Genomic DNA, 24,871 nt, shown 5'->3' with positions numbered 1-24,871 from the left:
TTTACATTTAACATTTAACATTTAGATTTAAATATAATATTTAGATTTAACATTTAACATTTAGATTTAAATATAATATTTAGATTTAACATTTAACATTTAGATTGAATATTTAGCATTTAGATTTAACATTTAGATTTAGATTTAAATATAATATTTACATTTAACATTTAGATTTAAATATAATATTTAGATTTAACATTTAACATTTAGATTTAAATATAATATTTAGATTTAACATTTAACATTTAGATTGAATATTTAACATTTAGATTTAACATTTAACATTCTGTTTTAAATATGAAAAGTTACTAATATTTTACTAAATGTTGTAAAAAATGACTTGTTTTGAGCTAAATGTGGAAAAATGTTGCCGTTAATTTCAGCATGTTTCACTTTACAAACGGCGCCCCATAAAATATGAGTAACATTATTCCGTTACGCTTACCGTTTAAAAATGTGATATTCAGAATACAGTTACTTCACTGAAATAGATGGATTACATGGTGGTGTTTTCCTGCTTCATATGTTAGTCTGTCCTCTCTCTACTTTTGGTAATCCCATGCCAGTGGAAACTGTTGAGGTTTAAATTTATAATTTTGAAAGTTTATATGCTGATTATATTGCTTTATATAAGAAAGGCCTTACTCTGAGTACACTCTGTGCCAAAAGTCCTGACAGGAAACTGCATGCTTTTGCAGAAGCATAGGACCTGCTGCAGAAAGTGAAACCAACTAGGTTGTTTGATCGAAACTTAAAGTGTGATGTGACGTAGAGAGTGAGTATATAGCTAGGCTTCCGTTTGTGCTTGTATGTAAAATTAAAGATCATTTTTTTGAGTTTGACCACTTTGAGCCCTGTATCTTTCTTGGCCGTAAAGAATACAAAAGAACTGGGATTTAATGAAACCCAAACAAAACGCGCATTAAGAGGCTCTGATGCCTGTGTCACAATCTCGCGGCCCATGTCACCGCTACTTGCATAATGACATGAAGAAATATTTCTTAAAAAAATGTTTCAATATGAAGGAACTGTGAGCAGACTGTTACAGGCATACCCCTTTAAGAATGCAGCCTCATGGGCAGTTTAGTCTGTGCTGCAGGGAGAATGTGTGGGACTGCCCCTCCCGTTATATGTGTGTGAGCACGAGGGAGGGAGAAAAAGGAGAGTGGAAAAGTACAAGTTGTCACCGACCAGAAACGGGAGATGGAAGCATGTAAATATAACAATAACCACTGCACTAAGTTGTTAAGACTCAACTGTACACTGTGTTCTTGTTATTCAACGCCTCTCTCTCTCTTGCTAGCAAAATTGACCCAGACAATAAAGCTAGTTACCAGCTACGAGCCCAACACAGAACCCGACGCATTAGCCAGAGCTCCCTTTACTTTGGTTCGGAACAGCGCACCTGTTTTATATACGTGCAGAATAGTTTTCTATACGAGATCACTGCAAAAGGCGCAGCCTGACCTAATGTCCACCCTGTGGATTACTTAATATATTATCATGCTTTTTACAAGTACATGAATGTACTATTTCTATATGATTTATTACTATTACTGAATATAATTCGCCATACCAATACCTACCAGATTTTTAAAATCTTAATATAAAATGAGTAACGGTAGTATTCAGAATACGTCACTCTCATTGAGTAATATAATGGAATACATTACAAAATACATTCTGTGGAAGTATTCTGTAATCTCTAGTGGAATACATTTTAAAAGTAACCCTCCCAACACTGACCATGGGGCAATATGACAGAATGCTCTCCAAAAAGCCTTGTGTTTTAAATAGGATAGGAATTTGCATTTCCTGATTGTTCTGCTGCCTCTTTAAGATTCTGATGGTAAACATGTTTAAACAATGTGTATATTCTTGATCCTAGATATTCTTTATCACTTTTAAATAGTTTCCACATTTAATTGTTTTCTCATGGTGCTCATCAATTTTAATGTTCATTTTGTGTTCTATGTGTGCTACGTATTGGCTTTAAAAGTGCTATAAATAAAGTAACAAAGAAATAAACAAATCTTGCTAATAATTAATTTTTTCTTGATTTTCTTGATACCTCTTCTTAGTGCTAAGGTAGGTTAGACATGAGCCTACTTTGTGCACTGGTGAGCAGTCATGTTGGAAAAGGAAGACGCTATCTTTAACTCTCTAGGGTCCAGGGTATAATTTGCCTTTCTTGACTACTTTTGATTTGACCTCTATATTTCACCTTTAAAAAATGTTTATCTTGCCTTGTTTAGTCCTGTTACTTTCAGCACAACGTCAAATATCTGAAATTGAAATTACTATATTAGCACAACTGATCTAAATTCAGAGAAAAAAAATTAAATCCGAGTAGAAAAAGTTATATTTTTTACTGTAAAAACCACAAACATGTTTAACGAATCATTTTCATAACTTGAAATGCAAATAGAAATTACACATTTCTAAAAATTATGCACAAGGTTTGCACACCAAAGTTTAATGGTACTATTTTCCTAAAAGTACAGCCAAGGCCTCAGGCATTTTTTATATAACCATTTAAAACTATTTACAGATGAATCAGGTGTTCTGCATCAAATAAGAAGGCACACAAATTATATGTGCCAGTCCCAAAAATTGTTTCTGTTCACTATAAAACAGAGGAGAACACCACAGGCCTAAACCCTGCAGGTCTGACAACAGGAGGTGTATATGTCCAGTTTTCCAGATGGAGACAGCGTTTACACTGGAATCTGACTTTGGTGGCTGTTTTGGAGCAACTGTGACATTCAGCAGTATAACTGACACACAACACAAAACTACAGCCTTGTTGAAAACACGCAGTTCTTTGAATCTTTGGGCTGAAGGAAGGACAAATACTCGGTGTATAAATGCTCAATCAACAATCATTTATTTCCATACAATTCAACAATAAGAGCATTAGAACGTCCGGACGGGAGAGATGCTACCAGAGGGTCAGGCACATGTCTCAAAATGGTGACGGGTTGCTCAGCTTTTTATAGTCTCTAGTGGCCCCCAGCTAGTCGTAAAAGCCAAAACATCACATTTTTTCTCTGTTACAGCGCCTAAGTTATGACCTCGGCAGTTGTTTCTCTGCTTTCTGTAAGGTGGGGGTGTGGAATGTGGTCTGTCTATCTCCCCTGTCTTTAGACACAGAGTCTCCTGCTTACAACCTTCTCTTCATGATTCAACAATTAAGCATGTCAAGAAAACAGTGTAACACATTCCCAGCAGATCAAGGATACAGAGTGATGCACATTTATCTAATGAACTAATATGTGAATATGTTCTGTTAACTCAAAAGTATAATGAGAACTACACAGATCACACACTCTATTTTAAAGGGTATAATATGATCTACAGCAGTATTCTAATTCAACTACTTTGATTACATATATAAGGTAACATATAATAACAGAATAATTATCACAATACCCTCTTTTGATCTCTCATTAAAGAGATCACTAATAACAAGCACTTCAGCGTTGCAAGGTCCAGGTTTTCTTGATCCTGAGGCCCTCTGTCCCCCTTTAACGGGTGGACCATATGGGGGATGACCTCTGTGTTCACGCAGTTCAGATGCAAGCAACGTTAGATTTACAACCATAACAGCAGTTACAGATGACTCTCCCATCACTCCCCATTTTCCCACAGCTTTATTTTGGTGCTCCAGTTTTCCACTCCCATTTTAATGCCCCCTTATACCTTTCAAATGTACTTAGACTAGAACCTCTGTCTAAGGAGCTTTTAACCTTTATTTTTATTGCTGCAGCTACCAGTGTCTTCCAGTTGGGTGATTCTCAGCTTCTTTCTTCGTCCTCCGGGGTTAGACCACCCTTTAGTCATTGCACAGTTCTGGGGATTATTGCGATTTCAAACAAGGATCTGTGTGTTTTGGGGTCACCGCCGTGTCCCCCTTTTTGCCAAGAGCCTCTCGAACCTCGTTGGTCTGGTGTTCCTGGTTTTCGCCAACCCCTTCATGGTTATTGCTGTGTTTGTGGGATCCATCTTCTCCAGGAGCCCAAACGTCATGACACTTGACCCCAGTTGCTGTCTCGACAGTCCCTACATCTCCGGGTCCCCGTCTGGTGTCTGTTCCTTTCTCTGCAAGAGACAGAAAACCAAAACACCTCTCTCCCTAGCCTTGATAATCTAATATTGTTATCCATTGTTGTTCTAATGATTCAAATTTGGTTTACAATATTATGTTCAGGACTTATTCTAATCATAATCTATGTGTGTGTAAGCAGTGTTTGCATTTAGCCCTCCGCACTCAAGGCATTTCTTACACTTTATCAGTCCGGACAGTCACGCCGAACGAAGCTTCTGACCTTCAAAAGGCCGAGTGCCAACTCGTTATAAGCACATTTGCAAGGTGTGTCTGAAGATTATTAAAACCCCTGTTTTTAACAAAAGACAAAAAGTTAACAAATATTCAAAACGCTATTCAGTTCATTTCAATGAGTAATGATTAAACATGAAAGTGATAGTTTATGCTTTTTCACTGATTCTCTAAAAGGTCCGTCTTCTCGGACCGCTATTAGCTTAAGCTTTACCATTCCTAAATTATTAAAGACACAAATGAAGTTATAAAATGTTCAAATAATCCTTGTTTGATGTTAAAGCTCAACCTTCCCCCCTTTTTTTGACACATTCCAATGTGTCAAATCAACGGAGCTAGAACATTCAAAAAAGTTAGGCAGCCACAAAGTTTCCCAGACTCTTAAGGTGATCCGCGTGTAACGTTCTGACTCAGGTATTTAATATTTTAATGAATCTCGTTTAATTAACTGCCACTATTTAAACTAACCTTAAAGACATAATTTAAGAAAAGATCACAAAAAATAACATGATATCAGTGTTTTGTAAGCGCGTGCGGCCTTCTATGCTCGAAGCCTTTCCCCTCACTAGATCAGTCAGACATTCGCGCTGACTGTAGCTTTTAACCCTTATTAACTTGAGCACAACTCTACAATGAGCAACAAGTTGCAATATGTATAAAAATGATCATGGTTACACCTGCAATGAAAAATTATATCATTATCCTAACACCTGTAAATGGAAGATTCATCAGAAGTTATAACAATCACAGGAACACAGATGTTAGTATAAGGTCAAAAGCTTCAATAAATGATCATCGATGCAATGCTTGTTGCATGATTCTCATACAATAATAATGCTGACATTGAACAAGTCAATACAGCTGTAAATGAGGCCAATTATCAATCTATTACCAATCAATAACAACAGATAACTTCTATTTTATGCATGCTTTTAATCAACCACTCACCCAGAGGATCTCCAATCCCAGGAAATGCCTTCTCCTCCTTTAATGAGTCTGTCCTCCTTCCATGCCCTGGTAACTGGTCCATCCAGAGCCATATGATCTCAAATATACATACGACAAGCCAAACCACACCTTGGTCACACCAACCCTTTTCTGCCCCGAAGATGTCCAATGCCATCCTAGTATGGACTGTCAAAAGTGGCTTTAACGCTGACTATCCTGACAATCCATTTTATAACGTTTCCTGGTCAGATTTGCCAATCTCTGCACCAGGGTTGTAATAGTTTTGCAATTTTCATCAGTTTTTATTTTTATTTAGCTTCGACTTCAGATTTTCAATTTTATATCAGTTTTAATTAGTTTTCACCAATTCTTTGCTAGTTTAGTGTAGTTTTTATTTTCTGAAAATCCTTAGTTTCAATTTAGTTTTATTTGTGTTTTGCAAAAATTAAGTGTAACAAAATCCCAGTTCCATCATATCAGTCATGCTCTTCTGGTTATCCTTGGGTGTTGAGACTAATCACTATTAACTTGCCGCACCGTGTGGTCCTAATTTTGGTTGAAGTGAATTGATAACCTTTTGAAGGCGATTGTTTCACACCTTTATTTAGATGTCCCAGTCCTGTTATCTCGGGATACATCACGCTGCCTTATCTGGGGTTAGCTGTTTTCTGGGGATGCGAGTTGAGTGGGTGAGCTCTTCAAGGAGGGGGAGTGTACTCAAATTTTTATTTTATTCTTTTTTGCAAGTACCCCTCCTCGGTGGCGAGAAACTGTTGGTGTGGTCAAGTGGGTGCTCTAGAAACAAACGCTCAGGACAGAACAGTTATCAGTCATGTACTTTCTACAAATTTTGCATATGTTTTATTCCATATTGATCCTCTGAGTGTAATGGTACATTTTAATTCGAATTTATCCAAACTAAACACAATATTTTCTTTATTTACTTTGCTCTTGTTCTTTTGCAGTACCACATCCTATCAAATGTCCCTGTCGATTATATTCTACATTTAATAACTTACTATTTCAAGTGAGAACCTAAATCATGTGGACCAATGTTTATTATTGCATATCTCTATTCTGAATGTGGCCAGTCATTCATAGGTATTGTTCAATTTTGGCGATTTTCCTCTATAAAATTTAATTGACTTTTTACAGTGGCCTGCTGTGGTTAATAGTAACATATTCCAGTCATGAGTGATACCTTAATGATGATACCTTAATCAAAACACAGCTACTATAGCACAGTTTTCTTAATGCAAACATCAGTAACTCAAAATCAGCAACCACAGTGTTAAGTCTGCAGTTCATACTTATGTGAAGCTAGAGTCTCCTCCTCCAGTCTCTCTTATCCTCCTGCTCCTGAAAAAACAAAACAAAACAAAGCGAAGCATCCACCCTTCTCTTGTCGCCTGGGTGAATTGTTTATGAATTGTTTATTGGCATTTACTAATCCTAAAGTGGGTGCAGTCCTTGTCTCAGTATCAAGTCAGTCAAAACTTTTAGTCGTCAGTCCATCACAGTCCATTCACATGCATACCTCCATACACATTCATACCAGATGTTGCTGATAATGGAGTCTCACGCGCAACCTATTCGAGCATCCATCACCAGCAAGTTGACGTCATCATTTTAAAGGAAAACAATTCCTTGTTGTTTTTTGGGCCGGATTGACTCGGTGCAATCCTTTTAGATCAGTGTTCCCTATAAGTGAATTTCTCCCAAGCCAATTACAATCATGGAGAAGCACACTTTGCAACTGTTTACAGTAATAATATTTTATAGCGCTTTAAATTTCAATCTTTCAGGCCTTGTTTAAAGAGCCGATTGTTAAATCATGAACTCACAAACTATCAACATATCACCACCGGTGGATCACACCTCTCAGATGTTTTTTCTCCAGTGCACTGTAACAAAAATGAAAACAGACATAACCAACAAAATACTACTAAAATAACACAAACTAGGGCCCGTTGCAGACATGTCCAAGCATAAAACTATCCCTCTCTCGCTTACGAGACAAAACACAAGCCAAAGCTCACTGATAAAATCAAGCTAGCGCTAAACAAAACCAAACAATCAACCAGAAATTCACAGGAACATTTTGCTTCCTGCCGGGACAATATTGTGGGGGAATGAGAACCTCAGGTGCCGTAACACCTTTTGTTCCTCCTTGAATTAAAACTCAATCACAGAAAATGCCGTACTCCAACCTAAACTTACACTATTAATTCATCAATTTCACTCTGTGCCACTGTTCCTCATCAGGGCTGTGTGAAGCACAGCAAAGAATTCAGTCAAGGCCTTGAGCCATAAACAGACATCACGCACAGACATTGTTTTCATAACCAAACCGTTTTAGAGCTTATTCCTAAAATCTACATAAATGCCTTCTAGGTGACATATAACACATTCTAAGTTTTTAATGGTAATCAATGGCTCCTCATAAAAATTATGCATTGGGATGTTTGTGTGCAGCATTTTGCATATCAGCATAAGCAAAGCATTCTTCATTGCATCAGCGTGTATGTGTGTGTGCGTGTGGATCACTCTTCATTGCACAAGCGTGTGCATGTGTATGTGTGTGCATCACTTCTCAGTGAATCAACATTCCCGTGTGTGTGTGTGTGTGTGTGTGTGTGTGTGTGTGTGTTTCTCTTCATTGTGAGTCAGTGCATGTAGATGTGTGTGTTTGTGTGGGTGTTTGTGTTCATCACTTTCCTGTTCTGGTGTTCTGGGTAAACCACGGCCTGAAGCGTGCCCTGGGGTCCTGCCCCCCTCCTTTTTCAGTTTGTTTGCGACCATTGCTGCTGCTGCTGCTCAAAATTCAGTCCGTCCTGGTTCTGACCCCAATTGGGGCAGTCCTTTCTCCAGTGTCGATGTTCACCGCAGGTGAAACCTGCATCTTCTTCTGTGTTTTTGTCCATTCTGAGGTGCCTCCTGACCTCAGTTACTCCTCCTGTCTCGGTCACGCCCTTTTTCGCCACCCGATCATCCGTGTTGGTCCATCACTGTCCTGCACAGTGTGAATGCAAAGTTATCAAGGTCAGCATTCTTTCGCTCGGCCTTACTTTTCATTCGGGCTTGGCGGGCGTCTCGTCACAGCTCTGTCAGCTGACGCAGTCTGGGAATTTTTCCCCCGTGTAGTGAAACGGGCCTTAGGTTTAGTGCTCTCCGTCTCGGCTGCATGAGATCACATTCCTGCAGGTCTGTTGACATTCTCAGGTCGTTGTTGTGGGTCCAGCTGTTGCAGCATTTGGTCAGTGTCACGTATGGGGGAGAGCAGGAGTCCAGTCAGCCTCGGCTTTCAGGGCCGGCAAAGCAGCCTGTAATTAAATATGTATAGAAAAAACAAAAACAAAACAAAACAAAAACAAAACAAAAAACAAAAACAAACGAACAGGAAAATGTTGTTGTGTTGGCTGTGTTATTCAGAGGGGAGGCAATGGGGCCAGGCCCTGTGTCAGCCTTCTCTCCCCCTTTTTTTGTTTTTTGTCTCCCGATATAATCAACTCCTAACCCACCAAGTTGACAGGACAACACAGGTACATATTAAAATTCTTAAGATCATGTTTAAAAGCCCAAAAAGGAACTTTCTTTCATTCAGTAATCACTTTTATTAATCAATCAACAGAAAACATGTCACAATTTGAAACTTTTAACCACTAAATTTGTTGCGTCTTGCCTGGTTGGTTAGACCAGTGTTCCCTTTTTTTTTTTTTTTTTTTTTTTTAGTTAAATTGTTGTCCTGCAACCCAGAGGGTTTCTTTGTCAGTAATGTATAGACTTCATCATTTAAGTATGTTAATTTTTCTTTAACCTTGCTGGAAAATCTTCACGTGTTCATGAGTGTAAGCTGTTTCTTCATTGCGTGTATGTGCATTTGTATAAAAGCAGGTTAATTTTATCTTTTCTCAAACTAGGCGTTACCTTAAAAGGAGCCTTTCTCTCAGATTTCTCTGCTTGTGTGTTTTTGTTTCACCTTTTTGTTGTGATGCTCCGGACGCCTTCCCAACCTCCACAAGTCCGTTGGCCCCAATTTTATGTGTTAAAACTTCTCTTCATTTCTCCTCTAATTCTCTCCTCGCTGCTGTCTTTTTCACAGCTGCTGATTCGTGCTGGGTGTGGTTCCCATTACCTATAATTTTGCTTCGGCCGCTGTGCTTGTGGGGGCAGTTGGTCCAGGTCCGCAGCTTCCTGTATTAACACACTAAGAGATTTATTTAATTTCATTTTCATCACTGTTAAACAGATAAGCAGGCAACACGCCTACGTTGACAGCGTAAACTGTACGCCAGTCTCCCAACACATTCCTCTCTGTACTCCTCCATAATTCTCCACTGCACACCTCTTACTATCTCTCCTTTTTATTTTTATTACACCACAGAGTAATACACCCAATTATGCCCGTCTATCTCTATGTGGCTCCAAATTCCCTCTTTATTTTAATTTCACACTCGTCAGGGGACAGGCACACAACAATTTCAACCACTGAAACGAGGAATTCAACCTTTTTATATTTCTTTACTAATCTAGACTCAACGTTTGTTCGCAAAATGTGTCTTGTTCTAGTCCGGAAATAAATGTGAACCCGTGATTACACGGCCGTTCCAGTGTTATTTCCGTGGCTATGCGGGGGCCCTCACCTCCCCAAGTCACCACCTCGGCACCCGGACGCCGCCGGTCCTGGCCAAGCGTCCCTGGACAGGAGGGTCGCTACTCCATAGGCAAAGTTCCACAGGTACACTAGGCATCAACCTTTGATCCTAAAATGTGTATTTGCTCTAATGTCCTCCTAATCAAACACATTAACCGTCACTGTCACTGTGTTCACGCTTCACACTCCACACAAAAACACTCAGAGCGCGCCTCGCTCACACTCTCACTCAGTGCGCGCTTCACCCACAAGACAGCACCCAGAGCGCGCCTCGCAGCTTCACACACTCTCTCACCCAGAGCGCGCTTTGCAGCTTCACACACCCTCTCTCACCCAGAGCGCGCTTTGCAGCTTCACACACCCTCTCTCACCCAGAGCGCGCTTTGACACTCACACACAACACTTTTCCTCCGCGGGAATTTTACACAGAAACCTCTGAGCTCAACTATTAGATCTTCTTAAAGCACACTGCACCATAGACCAAAATACCCCTTTCTCTGCGATTATGACCGCCACCACGGGGCAAAGTCGCATCATAAAAGTGATGCTTGCATCCCCGAAGTTATACCTGACATCATAAACCAGGTGTTGCTATGTACTTAAATTTTTACTTTGTATTATGGCCGCAGCCCTTTATACTCGACTGACGCCACAAACCACCGTCAAACCTCTGTTCAATGTACTAAAATTAGCACCAACCACTACTGCACTTCACGGCCGCATATCACCGGAACACGCCGTATCATAAACCAAACCTACGGACGTGTTTCGCTCTCGCGTTGCCAGTGTTTAACCGCACCGTGAAGCCAGCATCTGCTTGTCCTTAAATCAACTTCTATTTCATAGCCGGCAAAAGCCAGGACGTCACTGACACCATAAACAAAATAAACAAACCTCGACTTCAATGTACTGAACTAATGGCCGCGTCTTCAGAATAAATTCTAATGTATTATTGCTACAGAAGCCAGTATTAGACAAAATTAAATGTGGAAGGTAAAGTGGCTGCAACTAGCTCAACGTAGTATCTTATTAGTTTCTCGGTAGAAGCAGTTTACTGCAACTAGCTCAACGTAGTGTCTTATTAGTTTCTCGGTAGAAGCAGTTTATTTAACACACTGGAATTCAGCCTCAACTTATGTTGTTAGTATCTTGCGCCAAAAACCAGACACCGACAAATTTACTGTGAAAATACATGTGACTCAGTGAACAGATTAATTTGGAAAGCCCAATATGCACATTTGGTATTTATAATACAACAGGCTGTGCTTACCTTTCTGTTTTAGGCCGGCCTTCTGTTCACTTTGCCCCACGATCTCACCAAAAGGCCAAATCTACACCTCCTCAGCACACCAAAGATCCGGGTCACACGGCACCAAGTTGTTGAAAACACGCAGTTCTTTGAATCTTTGGGCTGAAGGAAGGACAAATACTCGGTGTATAAATGCTCAATCAACAATCATTTATTTCCATACAATTCAACAATAAGAGCATTAGAACGTCCGGACGGGAGAGATGCTACCAGAGGGTCAGGCACATGTCTCAAAATGGTGACGGGTTGCTCAGCTTTTTATAGTCTCTAGTGGCCCCCAGCTAGTCGTAAAAGCCAAAACATCACATTTTTTCTCTGTTACAGCGCCTAAGTTATGACCTCGGCAGTTGTTTCTCTGCTTTCTGTAAGGTGGGGGTGTGGAATGTGGTCTGTCTATCTCCCCTGTCTTTAGACACAGAGTCTCCTGCTTACAACCTTCTCTTCATGATTCAACAATTAAGCATGTCAAGAAAACAGTGTAACACATTCCCAGCAGATCAAGGATACAGAGTGATGCACATTTATCTAATGAACTAATATGTGAATATGTTCTGTTAACTCAAAAGTATAATGAGAACTACACAGATCACACACTCTATTTTAAAGGGTATAATATGATCTACAGCAGTATTCTAATTCAACTACTTTGATTACATATATAAGGTAACATATAATAACAGAATAATTATCACAGCCTCCAAAGACGCTAAACGTTACTAATGTCTCACATATGAAAATTCATTCTCTCTATTTCTTTCGCTTGCCTGCTTTCTCTCACCAGTGTCACCCCTAAAACTTCTCCCTCTTCCTAAAGAACCAAATGCCACATGTTGCCATTTCATGCTTGGATAAAATGGTCAAATGGTCATTTGACCCTTTTCTTTCCAAGCTCCTTAGACTACGATGACCTGGATGACTGAGAACTTTCACAGACATTGGCTGACATGGTAAACTTTTACACCAAGAGGGAAGAGGTGTTTTTTTTTTTTTCACTCGCAACCGGAGAGTGTTTGCTGCCCCTGTCCTTAGACCTTTCACCGTAAACACCACTGTTTTGTTCAGAAAAAAACATTGCATGTATTTTTTATCATAACTCTGGTTTTACGTGGCCTATCGACACAATTTAAAAACTGGTATATAGTTTAAGTCCACACTTTCGACCCAAGTTGAAACGGACTCTGAGTCCTCTTGTTGCTGAGTCGTCTTAAATTGTTGTGTGATTTTGACACGCCGGCGTGTCCGTTGATCCCAGAGGGTTAAACTGTTTCTTCAAATTTGGGAGGATGAAATTGTCCAAAATGTCTAGCATTGTCTAGCATTGTTATATATTTTATTTTATTATTTTTTACTATTTAATTTGTAAAAATGTGTATACACACACACACACACACACACACACACACACACATAGAAAAACATTTAGTATACACATCCAGAAATGCATACACTATTATATATTGTACATATATTTATTAATTTCAGGTTGGCCATTCTTGTATTTTGCTCGTTTGTGTTGTTGTGTTTTGCACATCTCTGTTGCTTGTGGGGCTCGCACACAAGAATTTCACTCGCATGTGCTGTGCCAGTGTGCCTGCACATGTGATGTGACAATAAAAGTGATTTGATTTGATTTGATTTGATTTGATTTGATTTGAGAGTTCCTTTCACTGGAACCAAGAGACTGAGCCCAGCCCCTGAAAAACTACCTTGCACTGTAATCCCGCCCCACCCACCACCAAACTTAACACTTATCCATTGGATAGTCAGAAGTAGAAGTGTGATTTATCATTCCAGAGAACACGTCTTCATTGCTCTGGAGTCCAGTGGCAGCGTGTTTTACATCACTGCATCTGACACATTCCGTTGGGCTTCATGATTTACGGTTTGGATGATGCTGCTTGCCCATGGAAACCCATTCCATGTAACTCTCCTTGCACTGTTGTTGAGATAATCTGAAGACCACAAAGTTTGGTGGTCTGTATTGATTGACTCTACAGAAAGTTGGTGACATCTATGCTTGATACACCTCAGCATTCAATGGCATAAGGGCTGTGTATTGCCACTGATTTCTATAATCGATTTAATTCCTCTTCACAAGGTCCTGTTCGATTAGATCACTGATTTGATTCTGAAAAATTTTGCCTCAGACAGTCAGAAGTATTATAGTTCTTATCAGTACTGAAACTTTAGAAGCTCATCAGAGGTGTAAGCATCACTGCAGATGTCTTTGTGTCAAAGTAACTGTGGATAAAACACAGAAAACATGAAGGAGATTTTCCTGGCCTGGCTTCTTATAGCAGAAAACAACCTTTAAAATATTCTGCAGTGAAACAAAAATGAAAGAAAACCATGAATCAACATCTGAACATTACCTGATGCTGCTGAAGTGAAGCAGAGCAAAGTTACGGAGGTTTTATTAGATACACAGATAAGGGTTTGCAATTTGGCATCATTTAAAAAGTTCACATTAATAATAACTCATAATTAAATGCAGAGAGGCGTATAAACACATAATGAGTCAAAAGAGGTGAAAGAAGGAGAAATAGTGCAATAGATAGATGGAATAGATAGATTTGCTGTCTGTCATTGTTTATGTTATGTCTGCGTGAAACAAACATGAATTAAAGAATCAAATTATTTAAAGGAAATGTTTCCAGCTCTTCCTCCTCCATCAGACATTCTCTCCATACCTTAGAGTGTCCAGTCTCCAGCCTGGATCCTGCAGTCCAGCCGACAGTAGCTTAATTCCTGACCTGCCTGGATGATTGTAGCTCAGGTCCAGCTCTCTCAGATGGGAGGGGTTGGAGCTCAGAGCTGAGGCCAGAGAAGTACAGCCGTCCTCTGTGATCAGACAGCCTGACAGCCTGCAGACAAAAAACAACAAAAAACAGTTCAGCTGTGAATACTGGAAGCCAATGTAGCAGTTTCAAATTTGTTTCTGTGTAAAATGCCCTGGACCCAGAAATACTATGGTCACTGGAATGCCTTCATGCATATTTCTGATAACCAATAACCAAAGTTTTTTATTTATTAAACTTTTTTCTACTTGATGGGTGTGTCACAGAACAGGGAACAGGGAATTGGTGGTTTATGAGAAGTTAATGTTTTAGGCCACACTTGCTACTTTTCAAATAATATTTTCAGGACAGTAAAGTACCTTTAGCGTTGAAAGAGGCGGCTAAATAACAAATCATTTGACACTGCTGGTGGTGACACAGCTGGAGAACCACAGACCATACTGCTAGTGACATACTAAGAATTGAATTTGCTGGTGATTGAAGATAAAGTGTATTACAAGTCTAGTACAATTTAAAATAAGTCACCCTGTAAAAATTTGAAATTAACTGATCTGAAATGTTTAAGCTACGCAAATCACCAAATTGTGTTGTAACAGGAAGTGATACAATAACACAGTGAGAACTAAAGATTATAGCAAACATGTTATTAAGCTTCTCTACCATAATGAAACATCTGTGAGAAAGCTGTAAAGGACTTACACAGAAACACAATAATCAATGCTACCATTCACACCTACAGCCAATTTACAATATTCACATGACAATAGTAGTTGGAGGAGTATTGGCTCAAATTGTGGTCAGAATTTTTTTGTGCTCAGGTTCCCTGGTTGTGTGTGGATTTCAACTTACAAGTACAAATGTTTCTTCCTTTCAGCTGATTGGTCAATGTCATGTCAATCACAAATTTAACAGTCCAATCAGAGAACAGATGGGTTTGGCTGTTGGAGAGGCGCTTTACTGAGCTTCACATCCTGGAAGAATAAATGCCCTTTCACATGCCAGCCCAGCATTTTCCTTCATCACCACAATGGAAAACAGTCTGTGTGTATTTATACTTGTAAAGTGGATACACAGCCAGGGAACCCGAGCGCAGAGTTTTACACGTAGATTTTTGCTTTGTATCTGTAACCAGACCTTAACCAAAAAATTTGTAACTCGTGTAAATATTTTTTTACAAACACAAATCTTTTTTACACGCACACAAATTGTCATCTGTAGATGCACAAATATACCATTTTCACATATTTTGGTTTACAAGGTTACAAAACTCAGTTCACAAATAACCATTTGATTTAAAAGTACAATATATTTATGACCACAATCTGAGCCCACAGAGGAGAATCCACACAGGCACAGGGAAAGCATGAAAAATTGCTTTGTGGCACCAATGCATCTGAGGCAAATACATGTTGATTCTCAAGGGGCGACACAACAGATAAAAGAAGTACCCAATATATAAGCTTGGATTTCTGCATAAACTGACACAGAACCAATGTGGGTTATGGTTATTGGCTATGTATCGTAAACAGATAAACCGGACTAAATTCTGCAGCAGACAGTGGAGCACTTTATCTGTTTCAACTTCACTGCCACTGTCACGGTTCTGGGTAAGTTTGACCCAGTATTTTGAGTTATGTTTTGGTGCGTGTTCGCATTTTGGATTCTTTAATCATTGTGGTGCTTTAGATGATGATGATTATTTTTATTATTATTATTATTATTATTAATAATAATCTGTGTTTCAGTTATTCTTGTTTAGGGATTAGTTCTTAGGTTTGTGTTCTCATGTTAATTGCAGGTTTAGTTCAGTGTCTAGTCTGTCTCTCAGTGTTGTGTCTGCGTCTTTGTTTGGTGGATTCTTGTTTCCTGTTTTATTGTGAAAGTCTATGTCTTATGTCAGTGTGTACAGCTTTGCTCCCCCTGTCTCGTTAGTCCAATCCCTCCCGGCTGTGTCTCCCTCCTGTTGCCCATTCCCTGATTACCACCCTGTGTATATAAGCCCTTTTTTTTCCTGTGCTCGGTGTCGTACCCTCAGATTCTGCCTGTGAGTGTCCGGTTCTCAGTGTTCGTTGTTCTGTTCATGTTTTGTTCATTGCCAGCAATAAAGCTGTGGTTTTCTGTTGAAATTTGGCTTCACGAGTCCTGAGTTTGGATCCTCACCTCCGCCTGCCCGCACACAGAGCCCTGACAGCCACAGGATCATATATAGAAAATATTTCCTTTATTATATTTAGTGCCTTCTTTTGTGGAATCTTTTACGTTTCAGTTTGTTTGTGTTACTGAATGTAGCTGAATAAGTATATATCCAAAAACAGACCCAAAAACCTTTTATCCATTTTTACAATTGATAGGTGCGGTTGATTTCTTTTTTGACTGCCTTAAGGTTTTGCCAACTTACAGGTTAGGATTTTATTTCCTATGTTGAAAACATCAAGTTTACATGTAATAACATGTGAAATAGAAATGAAATGGCCACTGCCATTTTATTGATTATTTTTTTAAAATTTAGTTTACAAAGTTAATTTTGGATTAGTTTTTTTTATTTTTTATTTAAGTCAAAAGGGATGAATGAGAAGAGTTTTAAAATTCTCATCGTGTATTCAGACAGAAATAATTTCACGAGGGTGTAAGGGTTAACATGAATAAATCAAACTCCAATGTATAAACATACTTTGTAAATTGTTACAGAATACAGAAAATGAATCAAACTGGAAAGTTTTGTTGATGGAAGTAAACATTTTTGACTTATTGGACAAGACAAAAGAATAATTTTTAGAAACCATGCTTTATACTTCCTTTTAGCCTTTGCTGTAGTGCCACAGAGTTCATTCCTTTCATTCTTTCTGGGTTTATTGCATAACTGTTGGGTCTCTGGTGATGTCCTATGTTTGACTTCTCTTTTAGACCTGGTCTTCCCATTAAATAAAACGTCCATTCTCTTCTGCTTGTTCTTTTCAGGGTCGCTACCATAGGGTAAGAGGCAGGGTGCACCCTGGACAGGTCGCCAGTCTGTCACAGACCTAACACATAAGGACAAACAACCATTCACACTCACATTCACACCTGTGGGCAATTTAGAATGATCAGTTAACCTAACCCCACTAATTGCATGTCTTTGGACTGTGGGAGGAAACCGAAGTACCCGGAGAGAACCACACAAAAAACGGGCAGAACATGCACACTTCACACGGAAAGGACACAACGATGTGGCAGAATCAACCTCAGGACTTGCTAACTCCTGTGCCACTGTGCTGGCAGGTTTGAAGATTTGAAGTACATTGTCTGCAATCCAGTATGAAACAGTTTGTAACAAAGAAAAGAAATTGATATGTTATGAATCTCAAAAGACCAGCGCTTAAAAAGCATGTTATGCTGAAAAAGCATATTATGCGCCTCACCTGAGAGTTTCCAGGATACAGTTTGGACTCTTCAATCCAGCAGCCAACAGCTTTACTCCTGAGTCTTGCAGGTCATTATTACTCAGGTCCAGTTCTCCAAGACTAAAAACCTTAGAGATGAGAACTGTGCACAGAGCTTCACAGCTTCTCTCTGAGAGATTACAGCCAGACAGTCTGAAAAAAGGTTATATTTGTGATCGAATTAAATGACTTATTTTCAACTTACCACAAGGAAAACAAACAATTCTATGTCCACATCATAAATGAGAATACAACTCAAAATTCATGCATTAAAAAATAGAACTTGCTTTGAAACAGCACAGTCACACTAGTGATGGTAAATTTGATTCTTTTTACTGAATCGAGTTTTAATGAGTCACTCACCAAAGTGAATCAGATTTTTTGAGTCATTTGATTCACTGAGTCAGTTGACCAGAGAGTGCAAAAAATTTACATTTTCACTCAAACTCAATTTGTTTCTCTTTTCATGTAAATCCCACTGCTAAGACGAATGATTCTAAAAAAAAAAACCCAACTATTTTATAGAGCAAAAAAGAGCAAAAACATTTCTAAAATAAATAAACATTTATTTTGTTTATTTGTATTTTATTAGTATTTTCCTTAAATGTGTCAAATATATATTTTCTCATCTAAATGTCCACTGAGCTGTGAGCCAGGGGGCGGTAATGCTCCTTAACATTGGTTGCCAACCAAGAAGAAGAAGAAGCTGTGAGGCAGGAGTGAGTGAGTGAGTGAGTGAGTGAGTGAGTGAGTGAGTGAGTGAGTGATTCGTTCGCTCTATGATTCAACACAGGAGGGAGGGGGTGAGCGAGTCCTGAGTGATTCACTTACGCTTACGATTCAGTACAGGAGGGAGGGGGTGATTAGCTCAAATGTGCTGTTAGCATGTTAGCAGAGCGATGCTACTGTGAACCGAGGAGCTATTGTCTTGATGTGTGCTTCTACTCAGGGTTTTTTCTTCCAGTTCAGAGGAGAAATGCTTTTGTTATGAAACTGGCTGTTGTCCCCCCCACTATTTTAATTATAAGCCAGATATATTTCTACTAATGGAATTAGTTTGCTAACAGCAACAGGGATGAGTCAGTGAGTCAGTTGGGCTTGTGAATCATGATTCACGAGTCAGTAAAGTGATTCTCGAGTATTGAACGATTCGTTCACGAATCGAACATCACTAAGTCACACCTTTGTATCTGTTAAACATGTGGGGAGTTAGTAATTTTAGTGATTATAAATTAATACCCACTGACACAGGCATTCGTACTTTCCAAAGTAGAATATCAGTGATTGTTGTTGGTGGATACTGTTCAAAATAATCCTTAATGATCACATACTGAACCCTCATGTATCCACCATTCATTATCTGTTGTAAACAAGTTGCTTTAACTCCTTGCAAGAATTTTCTTTTTTATTTATATTCGATTTTGAAGTAAATCTCTGGGCCCACTTTGATATGGGTTACATCCACAAATGTTTTGGAAATGCTAAGATTTTCTGCTGCTATAGACTGTACATTGCAATATTTAAACAATAAAAGTGTGCATAGATGCATACTCACAGAGCTTTGTTGGAGGCTTTGATCACTGGCAGCATTCTCAGAAGCGCCTCCTCTGAAGCAGAGTATTTCTTCAGGTCAAACACATCCAGATATTTTTCTGATGACAGTAAGATGAAGACCAGAGCTGACCACTGAGCAGGAGACAGTTTGTCTCTGGAAAGTCTTCCCGATCTCAGAGACTGTTGGATCTCCTCCACAAGAGAACAATCCGTCAGTTCATTCAGACAGTGGAACAGATTGATGCTTTTCTCTGCAGACAGATTCTCACTGAGCTTCTTCTTGAGGTACTGGACTGTTTCCTGTTTGGTACTTCCTGTCTGTGTCAGCAGGCCTCGTAGGAGAGTCTGATTGGTCTGCAGTGAAAGACCCAGGAGGAAGCGGAGGAACAAGTCCAGGTGTCCATTTGGACTTTGTAAGGCCTTGTCCGCAGCAATCTGGTAGAAGTGTCTCAATGCAGATTCTTCTCTTCCTTCAGACTTCTGGGATGTAATTACTCGCTCTTCCAGCAGATTAACTCCGGAGTTTATAAAGGTCAGATGGACATGAAGAGCAGCCAGAAACTCCTGAACACTCAGATGGATGAAGCAGAACACCTTGTCCTGGTACAATCCTCTCTCTTCTTTAAAGATCTGTGTGAACACTCCTGAGTACACTGAGGCTGCTGTGATATCGATGCCACACTCTGTCAGGTCTGATTCATAGAAGATCAGGTTTCCTTTCTGCAGCTGATCAAAAGCCAGTTTTCCCAGAGATTCAATCATCTTCTTGCTCTCTGGACTCCAGTGTGGATCTGTCTCAGCTCCTCCATCATACTTGACCTTCTTCATTTTGGCCTGAACCACCAGAAAGTGGATGTACATCTCAGTCAGGGTCTTGGGCAGCTGTCCTTCCTCTCTGGTTTCCAGCACATCTTCCAGAACTGTAGCAGTGATCCAGCAGAAGACTGGGATGTGGCACATGATGTGGAGGCTTCGTGATGTCTTGATGTGGGAGATGATGGTGCTGATTTGCTTCTTCTCTCTGAATCTCTTCCTGAAGTACTCCTCCTTCTGTGGGTCAGTGAACCCTCTGATCTCTGTCACTCTGCCAACACATTCAGGAGTGATCTGATTGGCTGCTGCAGGTCGTGTGGTTATCCAGAGGCGAGCAGAGGGAAGCAGTTTCCCCCTGATGAGGTTTATCAGCAGAACATCCACTGAGGTGGACTTTCTAGGGTCAGTTAGGATTGTAGTTTTTTGGAAGTCCAGAGGAAGTCGACACTCATCCAGACCATCAAAGATGAACACAACCTGGAAGTCTTCAAACCTGCAGATTCCTGCTTCTTTGGTTTCAGTAAAGAAGTGATGAACAAGTTCCACCAAGCTGAACTTTTCCTCTTTCAGCACATTCAGCTCTCTGAAAGTGAATGGAAATATGAACTGGATGTGCTGGTTGGCTTTGTCTTCAGCCCAGTCCAGGGTGTATTTCTGTGTTAAGACTGTTTTCCCAATGCCAGCCACTCCCTTTGTCAGCACTGTTCTGATTGGTTCATCTCTTCCAGGTGAGGCTTTAAAGATGTCTACTTGTCTGATTATGGCTTCTAGACTGTCTGGTTTACTGGATGCTGTTTCAATCTGTCTGACCTCATGTTCATCATTGACCTCTGCAGTCCCTCCCTCTGTGATGTAGAGCTCTGTGTAGATCTGATTCAGAAGGGTTGGGGTTCCTGCTTTAGCAATCCCCTCAAACACACACTGGAACTTCTTCTTCAGTGCAGATTTAAGTTCGCGTTGACTCCACTGAAAGCTCCTAGTTCCGGTTCCTGATTGACCCGATACACACACACACATCAAGGATTTATGAAGTGCACATAGTTCAAAAATGTATTTTGAATATATTTTTGTGTATTTCTTGAGACATTGTTGAATGTCTTAGCAGCGTAAATATTTATGGAATAGTCTAAGGAGCTTGGAAAGAAAAGCGTCTGGACTTGTTTAAGTTGCTTGAAGAAGTTTCACCTCTCATCCGAGAAGCTTCTTCAGTTCTAAGGGTCAAATGGTGGAGAGTCCCAGATTTAAGCTCTGTGGGAGTATCCCCCCAAAGAGGGACAAAGGACCCCCTGATGATCCTCTACCTAATCACATGAGCCGAGGTGTGAAAACGGGTGTGGGTCACAATCAGCCAGGGTTTCGGGTGAGCTCATTGTGAAATCTGGCCCCACTCTATCATGTGATTTCCTGAGGTCAGACAGCCCAGGATGTGAGTGGGCGTTAAGGCGTCTGGGAAGGGTTCTCAAAACTGGATTATACATGGCAGACAGTTGGTGTCGTAAACCCCCGCCTCTGTTCAAAGATGGTCGCTCACAGTGGACATAAATGGCTTCTTTCACTCCTCTTTCAAGACCAAACACCAGCGAGGGAGGATAAGAAAGACAGACACAACAACATTGTCATCCCCTATGTGGGCGGTGTATCAGAAAAACTCAGGAGAGTTTTCTCCAAGCACGACATCCCGGTGCATTTCAGACCCAGCAACACACTCAGATAGAAACTGGTTCATCCCAAAGACAAAACTCCAAAACACAAACTTAACAATGTGGTGCATGCTGTACAGTGCAGAGAGGAATGCCCAGACCTCTACATTGGAGAGACCAAACAGCCACTTCACAAGAGCATGGCGCAAGATAGAAGAGCCACCTCCACAGGACAAGACTCAGCTGTTCATCTGCATCTTAAGGATAAAGGACAGTTTTTCGAGGATGCCAGTGTTCACATTTTGGACAGAGAGGACAGATGGTTTGAAAGAGGAGTGAAAGAAGCCATCTATGTCCACTGTGAGCGACCATCTTTGAACAGAGGCGGGGGTTTACGACACCAACTCTCTGCCATCTATAATCCAGTTTTGAGATCCCTTCCCAGACGCCTTAACGCCCACTCACATCCTGGGCCATCTGTTCTCAGGAATTCGCATGATAAGGTGGGGCCAGGTTTCACAATGAGCTCGCCCGAAACCCTGGCTGATTGTGACCCACACCCGTTTTCACACCTCGGCTCATGTGATTAGGTAGAGGATCATCAGGGGGTCCTTTGTCCCTCTTTGGGGGGATACTCCCACAGAGCTTAAATCTGGGACTCTCCACCATTTGACCCTTAGAACTGAAGAAGCTTCTCGGATGAGAGGTGAAACGTCTTCAAGCAACTTAAAAAAGTCCAAACGCTTTTCTTTCCAAGCTCCTTAGACTACGATGACCTGGATGACTGAGAACCTTCACAGACATATTTATGGAATAATTCTCACTTCTCAGCAAACGCTCAGCGAACTTATTCTGTTTCATTCTCTGCAGTAAGTCCACTGTAATCGTCACAAATGCTTCTCTGCTTCTCTTGCTCTGTTCCTCATTCACACTTTGTAAGACATCCTCGTCCTCACATTGACTCTTAAAACATTGTAGGTCATCTGGACTCAGATCTGTCTGGATTTTCTTCAGCTCGTTCTTCACAAAAGTGATGATTTTGTCCTCCAGTATCTGGAACAGAATTTTTTATGAATGACCCAGAAACTTTTCTCACAACACAGACAAAAAAGTACACAGGAGGAGGTATGTTTCTGGGAATTATTTTAATTAGGCACCATAAACACAATCCCTCAATGAAATTCAAACTCTGGCTCTCTAAAAGAATTGGGAAAAGGTAAAATCCACATATCTAATTTGTTCTACTGCTCTTAAATCTGAATGTTGTCACTAAAAGGTATCACGCATGTTGTTCATAAGAACCTTTATCTCATACACACAACTTTAAGGATGCTCTATCTGCAGCTGAATCTGGATGTTATGGAACATTTATCCGATCTGGTGACGCAAACAGTAAAACTCTTTTCTCAACTATATTCGTGTCTTTTAGCCACCTAAGTGTTACCTAACTGTGCGGTGTAACACTTTTATGCCCCTTTTCAGTACTGTAATTTGTACGATCCCTCAGCAGCTGGCTCTAATTAATCCATACAGTACATTGTATGACCACTGTTAGTATTGAAAATTATTATATTTTGTTTATTAAATGATTAAATAAAGCTGTTTTAATTATTTTCATATACACACTGCAATTGTGCTCATATCAATTATGCTTTGTCTTTTGAGGGATGGGAGCTTCATTCGGCGTGATTTTCTGGATTGAAATATTGTAGGAATGACGTAGAAGTGCAGAGAGATTTGCTACACGATTACAATTGATAAGTAGCAGGCTATTTTCTTCTCAGGAAGTCCGAACAAGATATCCTGAAAGTGGGCTTTTAGAATCAGCAGAAGAATAATGGATAATAACATTATCAAGGCTAGGCAGGGAGGTATTTTTCTTTTCTGTCTCTTACAGAGGAGGGAACAAATACAAGACGAGGTCAGACACAGGCGAGAGGTTCCACAGGAGGCTCTCATGTTTGAAGAACATAGCCATGATAATCATTTGTTATTGTTGCTGTATAAAAACATGTAAGGCTGCTTCAGGGCATCCATAGCATGAGGCAAAATGTTGTATCAGACCATGGTCCATAGCGCTGTGTCAAATTTGTAATTCCCACTGCCATAACAAATTAAATTTTATTGAACGACAGAACTTTCTCCTGATTTCCTTCTGAAAATTTGAACATGACATATTCACAATCCATATTCGTATGGATTATTATAATTGATCCTTTTTAGATTATAGAGACATGTGTGTGGTAGACTTCAGCTGGTGCAAATTTCAGCTGCTTGTGTTAATAATAGAACCCATTACTACTGTCCCTCAACAACTTCACTGGCTTCCTGTGAAATATCACAATGATTTTAGATTCTGCTTCTTTCTCCAAGTATCCCCATAAAGTCACAGCTCCATCTGGAAACAGAGAGGAAATGAGGAGAGTCCAGAAGGAGCTAAGTAGAGAGATAAGGAGGGGAAGGGACAGCCACAGGAGAAAGCTGGAGGAGCAGCTCCAGCAGAGTATTCCGTTACGTTACTCAATGAGAGTAAAATATTCTGAATACTTTGGATTACTTAATATATGGCGAACACAGCTACTGCCAGATTGGCGTCTCAGAATAGGTTGTGTGATTAATTATAAGTCAAATATATTTTGGTTGAAACAAAACACAAACAAACAAAAAGGAGAAAATGGCAAAGATGAGAAAAATTGAAGAAGATTTGGAGGAGATTAAGCTGTCGCTTAACTCGTTGTCAACAGACATCAAAAGAATAGTTAAGCAACAAGGAATTTTAACGACTTTAATGGACCAAATCAAAGAATTAAAAAGCTTGATTAAGGAAAAGTATAAAACAATCCAGCTCTTAGAAAGGAGAGTGGAAGATTTAGAACAGCATGCATGACTGAAGGACGTGATTATTACCGGTTTGGAAACCAAACACAGAAGCTACGCAAGAGTTACTGAGACTGGGAGTGGTGTGAGGTCTGGCGGAGATGAGCCCCCGGTGGAGGAGCAACAAACAGAGCGTCAGGTAGTGGAGTTTTTTGCGAGTAAAAAACTTCCCCTGCATAGCAACAACATCGTGGCGTGTTATACCCTCCCCAGAAAGAATGCCAGGGCACCTCCAGCAATAGTAGTAAAATTTGTGAATCGAAAACACAAAATTGAGCTACTGAGGCAGTCCAGACAACTTAAAGGGAGTGGAGTATATGTGAATGAACATCTCACAAAAAAAAAAACGCAGATATTGCCAGACAAGCCCGTATCATGCGTAAAGAAAAAAAAAATCCAAGCAACATGGACAAGAAATTGCAAAGTGATGATAAAGCTCAACGGAACACCAGAAGAACCCAAGTTTGTAATGATCAGGGATTCCAAATCCCCCGTAGATTTGGACAACTACGGGGGA

At 40.0% G+C, this 24,871-nt stretch overlaps 1 protein-coding gene across 1 annotated transcript in view; it reads right to left on the bottom strand.

Annotated features, from left to right (window-relative positions):
• Nucleotides 1-24,871, bottom strand: part of LOC146578120 (NACHT, LRR and PYD domains-containing protein 3-like) — a 108,643-nt gene that overhangs the window by 65,327 nt on the left and 18,445 nt on the right. The window contains exons 5-9 of the mRNA XM_085257506.1: nucleotides 22,302-22,530; nucleotides 21,656-21,665; nucleotides 19,026-20,798; nucleotides 17,450-17,623; nucleotides 13,944-14,117 (exon numbers count right to left, since the gene is read on the bottom strand). Coding sequence (XP_085113632.1) covers nucleotides 13,944-14,117; nucleotides 17,450-17,623; nucleotides 19,026-20,798; nucleotides 21,656-21,665; nucleotides 22,302-22,530 — 2,360 coding nt within the window. The remainder of the gene's footprint in view (nucleotides 1-13,943; nucleotides 14,118-17,449; nucleotides 17,624-19,025; nucleotides 20,799-21,655; nucleotides 21,666-22,301; nucleotides 22,531-24,871) is intronic.

Source organism: Mchenga conophoros, linkage group LG3 (assembly GCF_057382185.1).
Source record: "Mchenga conophoros isolate Kocher_MC1m ecotype Shallow Benthic linkage group LG3, M_conophoros_male_GT1.1, whole genome shotgun sequence".
In the NCBI taxonomy this organism is placed as follows: Eukaryota; Metazoa; Chordata; class Actinopteri; order Cichliformes; family Cichlidae; genus Mchenga; species Mchenga conophoros.
Note: the sequence above shows the minus strand (reverse complement) of the source record. Positions and strands in the feature narration are given on the sequence as shown.